General features: G+C 36.3%; 1 protein-coding gene and 1 pseudogene across 1 annotated transcript; one reads left to right on the plus strand and one right to left on the minus strand.

Annotated features, from left to right (window-relative positions):
* The first annotated feature begins 3964 nt into the window (after positions 1-3964).
* On the plus strand, positions 3965-6377 carry LOC137638127 (uncharacterized; annotated as a pseudogene).
* On the minus strand, positions 4599-6546 carry LOC137638128 (uncharacterized). The gene is made up of 2 exons (XM_068370218.1): positions 6384-6546; positions 4599-5505 (listed from the first exon to the last, which is right to left on the minus strand). Exon 2 carries the CDS (start codon positions 5335-5337, stop codon positions 4696-4698), a length of 642 nt encoding a protein of 213 aa, XP_068226319.1. The 5' UTR covers positions 5338-5505; positions 6384-6546; the 3' UTR covers positions 4599-4695.
* Positions 6547-6796: the final 250 nt, after the last annotated feature.

Raw genomic sequence — 6796 nt, forward strand, 5'->3', positions numbered from 1 at the left:
CATTGTTAATTTTTCGATATTATTAACACAAATTTCAGTAAAAATAAAAAATTTACCTTAATCTTTATTACAACAAACTCTGTTGTAATGTTTAATGCCTCGAATTATACCTTTGACTTTATCTACTGTAAATAAACAATTTCCCCCAAAAAATGGTAATTGCAAGAACACATAGCATTGAAAATGCCAAAATCGTTTTTATATGATTTTCATAATGAAATCAGATAAAGTAGGTGACCACCAAGATAAAAAACATCCATATCTGACGATGAAATGTGTGATAACAGTAAAACCAGATATGGGTTGAAAATATGAGAGGAAAACAAATATCCCCCTCACTCTGAAATGAATGGCCTCAATTTCAGCGTATAATCTTGGTAATAATTTTTCTATTCTCGCAATAATGATAAAAAGGAAACTAACAACAACAGGAATAATAATAAAATTAATAATAATAATAATAATAATAATAATGATAATAATAATAATAATAATGATAATAATAATAATAATTATTATTATTATTATTATTATTATTATTATTATTATTATTATTATTATTATAAAGCAAGATTAAAAACTTATTTGGGCCAGATGATCCCAAAAACAGCTAACAACTAAGTGGTATAGTTGGATATTATAACACAAATAATTGATGTATTTATTCCCAACTGTTTTAAGCGAGGAGTTTAGTGAGACTGGTTAAAAAGGAACCACTAAAACAGGAATTTAAGGTAACATGATGAGAAAAAAGAAAACGGAAGCATGGTTGAAACAGTTAAAACTAAACACTTCAAGAACAGTAACAACATTTAAAACAGTCTTTTATATAAACTATAAAAAGAGACATGTCAGCCTGTTTAACATAAAAACATTTCATGCAAGGTTGAACTTTTGAAGTTCTAGTATTATACCGATTCAACAACCGATTAGTTACAAGGTCACACTAAAAAGCACACGGGAGCACCCCGGGAAATAGAAAGCGCCCGGGATAAATAGAAGGGACTCGGGAGTAATAAAATGTGGATAAATCAATGGCAATGTGACATAAGGAATGAGGGAGTTTTGGTTCAAACGATTTATTTCATATACATCAACATGATACACAAGTAACGAAGACATACACTGATATATTACGGCATCATTTATACCTATGACATTCGTCTCTGATATTTAGTGCGTCTCTTTAACTTGTAGACTCGTTTGAAGACTGAAACATCTGCTGGACTAGGTTGTGGATTCAGAGGAACTCTTACGTGCTTTACAGTCTTTACAAAGGGTCCTTTTTGCAGATCAACAACTGACATTTTCCGGATACGTGTTGAAGTTTATGTGTGGAGAATTTCTGTTTATTTGATGAGTGGAAACTTGTTGTTCCGGGAAAGTCTCCCTACGCCAGTTCCTAAAAGATCAGTAGGGGAGGAAAAGGAGCACTATCACTCGAGGCACAAACACCCTGTTAATAACTTTTATGACGTAGTTCACGAACCCTCACTCAAATGCAAAAGAACTGTACTCTGTCCAGAGGCCTGAAAACTCCACACATTTTGTTTTGTTTGACCCTTTTTTTACTTGATGTTAAGATATCCATTTCTTTCCATGTAAATTTGTGTAATAAAGCAAGATTAGGTTAATCATACCTTTGTATTTCCACTCCTTTATTTATTTGATTATGTCTGATGATTACTTAATCTCGGGACAGTATACCCGATATATTGGAAGGAGCAAGTAAGTTTAAGTAACAGTATGTTAGCGAGTAACTTAGTATTTAATCTCTGCTTCGAAGGTAAAGATCCATATCTTTAACTTTTACTTTACACTACCTCGCTGTTCCCACCCATTGCCATTGTCTCAACAATTACTTAACGTAAGATTCCTGTCCAGCATCTCAATGAGGTCCCTGGGACGGAGCCGAAACAGAGGCTAAGAGTGTAGTGACTTTAGACGTGACAAAGCTAGAGTAGGCCATCAAATTACTTTTATTTCACGTGTGGAGTTTTCAAGCCTCTGGACAGAGTACAGTTTTTTTTTTTTTTTTTTTTTTTTTTTTTTTTTTTTTTGCATTTAGAGTGTAGTTTCGTTAACTACGTCATCAAAGTTATTAGCATGGTGTTTGTGCCTTTTCCTCCCCTGCTGATCTTTGATGAACCGATGTAGAGAGACTTTCCCGGAATAGCAAGTTCCCACTCAACAATTAAATAAAAACACACAAGTTTCTCCACACGAGTGGTCCTTCGAATCGGATCTTTTACCTTTTTACTTATGAAGAATTAACGTAAATCAGCTTGATTAAGCATACAGTACCTCGCTATATCACTTAAATCCACACGTACCAGCCAGTTTGTCGAATGTGTAAAGCCCAGACTTCAATTGGGAAGAGTGATTTGTAGTCATTATGATTTTTTGTATCGACCACGAGTTTAAGGAAAGAACTGCGTAACCAGGTTAATTTGTTGCTTGAATGTTCTCTACAATTTGTCGTAACAACTTCCCTTTGCTTCAAATCCGTTCAACCACATGTTGTGGCGGGTTTCGTTCATAGCCAGAAGGCTCTAAACTGCATGAACTAAGGTTTTTGTGTTGTTCAGACGTCCGTGTTTATTGCTCAGAGAGAGCACCTGTATACTCATTCTTTCTACTAATTTTGCTATTTTAACATCTATTTTGTAGCATTTTGTACCTTGGTCTACCTTCCTTTGTGTCGTTTACCTTCCCTAATTTTTCTAACTAACATTCCCCGTATACCTAGCATGTGTCCTTGTCCTACAGAGCAAAGTGGCACACCATAATTCTAAGTTTTCTTACAAGTAGCGTAGAAACTTAATTTCACCAAGTCTGCTTCATTCCAAGTGTTTGTTCCGAGATGGCGGATCTTGTTTACAACCCAAACTAGAGGGTACCTATTTACTGTTTATCGTATGTAACTTACTGCGTGTAGTTTCATTAATTAACTATGTAGTTTCATTTGTAACTTAATTGTTCAACAGTTACAACGCAACATTGATTTAAGCTTTATCCTCTGTGTGGGGAAAATTTTGTGTTTGTCCTCTGCGTGAGGAAAATTCTGCTATCCTTTTCGTAATGAGATTTGTGTTTATCCTCCGCATGAGGATATTTTGCTTCGCTCCCTGCATGGGGAAAATTGGTGTGTCCTTTACGTAAGGAAACTTTGTCAAGCATCAACAAGAAGCAACGTTTGTCCTCTGAGTGATATTTTTGTGTTACCTCCCCATGAGGGAATATATCTTTGTCTGTTTGTAAGTGTAGATTCATTTGTTCTTTTCATAAGATTTTTTGTTTTGTCTTGTCCTTTTAGCGAGGAGATTTTCTTTTAACTCTGCGTGAGGGAAATTTTATATTTATTTAGCTTCTACGAGAGTGCATTTTTACATTTCAGTTGTTGCCTCGTGTGCCCATTTATTCTTTTTAATTGTTCTGCATTCGCCTTAGGGCGCCCGCAACCGTGAAACCGTCACAGCAAGTGTCAGCCTCGACACGTAATTTTGACTTTCAACTTAAATCTTTATTACAATAAGCCCATGCGCTCTCCAACATGTTTTGCTTCTTGTAAGTAATTCGATTCAGTCATTTATCACCACACGCGTATATAATTCAGTAGTAAATTTTTCAATATCACGTAACCTGGACATTGTCTGCTTAGCTGGCCCGGCCGTTCGAATTTTAAAGTAATTTTGCGATTCACATTTTGTTTTATCATTTAACCATTTTTTTCCAGTATGAGTAATTTTTTATATTAATTTATCCCGCTTGCAAATTTGTAAAGTTTCACGTTCATGTTCCTTTGAAAACTCAGATTTACCCTTTGTTTGCTTTGACTGAATCTGTTCATCAAACATGGTTAATCCAAGATGGGGGACTTCACACATAATGTAAGCAACCCTCCACCGCCTAAAGGTGGCCATACACGTACGCGACTGGCGCGCGGATTTCATAGCGACTGGCGCGAACCGGTCAGTCTTTAACGTGTATGGGGCCTATTGATGCCAGTCCTGTCGAGCCAGGCCTGTCGCGTCGTCCTTTCAGCATGTTGAACTGATTGGCGCGTCGCGCTGTGGGTTTTGGGAAGGACTGAGGCAAAGTTTGAACATGTACAATACCTGCAGAGTACTCAGACTCGATCGCCCTATTTTTTTCCTCGTAGGAGTCGGGTCAGTACTGCTGTCGTGAAAGGATGTCGCAGTCAGTCAAGTATTTACCTCACGATTTCATTCGTGAGTTTTTGGAGCTGTACAGAGCACTTCCTTGCTTGTGGAAAATACGAAGTCCGGATTATTCCAATAGAGTAAAAAGAGGAGCAGCTTATGAGCAATTACTGGAATTATGTAAAAAAATAGATACAGATGCAAGCATAGATTTTGTGAAAGCCAAAATTGCCACATTCAGGGGATCATTTCGGAAAGAGTTGAAAAAAATTCGGGAATCGAAGAAATCGGGTGCAGGAGAAGAAGAGGTATATGTGCCCAAGTTGTGGTATTTTGATTTATTGCTATTTACAGCAGACCAAGAAACTCCTCGGGAATCAACCTCGAACTTGCAAGATCAACAAAATCAGGATTCTCAAGAAAAACCCGCAGACCCAAAAGTGAGTAGACATTTATTTAGTTTCAATACACACACTATATTTATTTATTAAACACACTGTATACTCTACATGCATTGTATTGGTACATAACATTATTTTATCAGTCTATCTTGCCATGGTACTTTGCCATCACCATTGAAATATGCAACATATGACAGCCTAGCATTTTTGGCTGCATCACTGGCATTTCGTTGACCTAATGCCTGAAGATTTGTGAAGTGGGCATCATTTGAGTCCTTTCTCCAGTCTGCATCCGATACAATGCCACTTTCAATGTTTTCAAAGTCAGTCATATTTAGAGGAGTGTAGGAATTCCTGCAATTTCTCCGTAAGAAATTATGAAGTACACAGCTTGCCAAAACAACACGGTCAATTTTTTCTGGTTTCAAGGCGATGGATGTGTGGAAAACTCGAAATACATTGGATAGTACACCAAACGCATTTTCGACTACTCGTCTGGCGCGAGAGAGTCTGTAATTGTAAATTTTCTTTTCATAAGTTAATTCTCTCTGGGGGAAAGGTTTTAGCAAGTGCTCGTGAAGCGCAAAAGCTTCGTCCCCTATAAACACGAAGTTCAAACCATATTTGGTTTCATTATTTTGGGGCAAATTTAAAGTACCTTCTATTAACTTTTTGTGAAAAACGGTGTCTTCAATTATTCCTCCATCTGAAATGCGACCATTCTTGCCCACATCAACCATCAAAAACTCTAAATTAGCATTTACTATTGCCATGAGAACGACGCTGAAGTAACCTTTATAATTGAAGTAATATGATCCACTGTTAGAAGGGGGTACAATAGATACATGTTTGCCATCAATTGCTCCACCACAATTGGGAAAATTCCATAAGAGATAGAAGTCATCGGCAATTTTTTTCCACTCTCCACTGGTTGTAGGGAACTTCAAAGAAAAAAAAAAAGTGGCAAATTTGAAAACACATGCATATGTTAATCAATATCACACACACACGCACACATATCAATTGTGACTAATTATATTGTGTTTACATTTCACAATTTATTTCAGGGTGATGAAGAAATATCTTCAGATACTGCAGGGGAATCTACACCGGAACCATCTAGGCCTAGTTCCGCCTGTTTAGAGATATCTGGGACAGCTGAGAATTCAGGGGCAGCTGCGTCTTCTTTCAAGACACATGTTCATGTATCTCGTAATAAGAAAAAACGCCATCTTGAATTTCCAAAGCAAAGACTCCTTGAAAAAGCAGAGAAGTATCTTGATGCAGAAGATGATGATGAATTAGATTTTTTTCGGTAAATTTGTGGCAACAAGGTTGAGGCAGCTTAATGACCAACAACGTGTTTTGGCAGAGAAGCAAATCATGGAAATATTGTATAAATGTTCACAGAATATGGTTTCCTCTCAATTTTCCCTTGCAAATAAAAATCAGATGAACACTAGGGAGACTTTACATTCTACAAATTTACCAGCTAGTGGGCAAGAGGAAGATTTTTCTTCATATATCTCATTATGATGTAAATAAATAAGTTTATAAGAATTCTTTGACATTGCAAAACATAATTACAACAGTTCATAATTATCTGAAATCTTTGACGTCGTACTGATGTTATCCAGTAATGTCTAAAACATCTCATTATGATTTACATTAAAGAATTTACATGACAATTTTATAACTATAATATGAATGAATTCTCTGACGTCGTATTAATGTTACCATTCAGTGATGTTCAAAATAAAATACTACCATTCAGTAATGTTCAAAATAAAATACTACAAGTTCATTATATTTTGCTTACCTTTAAATATTCATTCCTCAAAGCATCATATATTGCTTGACATGTCTCGGATATGATGTGTCCCAACGCTTGTGCCGATATGCCTGTCGAAAACTTGAGATCTTCCAATGATCGGCCTGTTGCTAGGAACCTCAATGTGGCAATTAACCTTTCTTCGGCAGGAATAGACTTCCTCATAACCGTATCCTTCTTTGTAATTTTTGGAGACACAAGGGATAAAAGATCTCGGAAGGCATTATCAGTCATTCTCAAATAATTTCTATAATCCTCCGGATTATTTTCCTTTAATTCTTTCAATAACGTCATATGATAAAAGTTTTCTCTCTTTCTCAGCCATGGCTTCATCCATACTTTACGACTTTTCTTGCAAATGTCATGTTCGTATTCATCATGCAGGAGTGCTATGACCATTA

This window comes from Palaemon carinicauda, chromosome 3 (genome assembly GCF_036898095.1).
Source record: "Palaemon carinicauda isolate YSFRI2023 chromosome 3, ASM3689809v2, whole genome shotgun sequence".
NCBI lineage: Eukaryota > Metazoa > Arthropoda > Malacostraca > Decapoda > Palaemonidae > Palaemon > Palaemon carinicauda.

What these genes read in the sequence shown, in the direction of transcription:
- LOC137638128 (XM_068370218.1), bottom strand. Translation starts at nt 5,337, where the DNA reads ATGGCAATAGTAAATGCTAATTTAGAGTTTTTGATGGTTGATGTGGGC.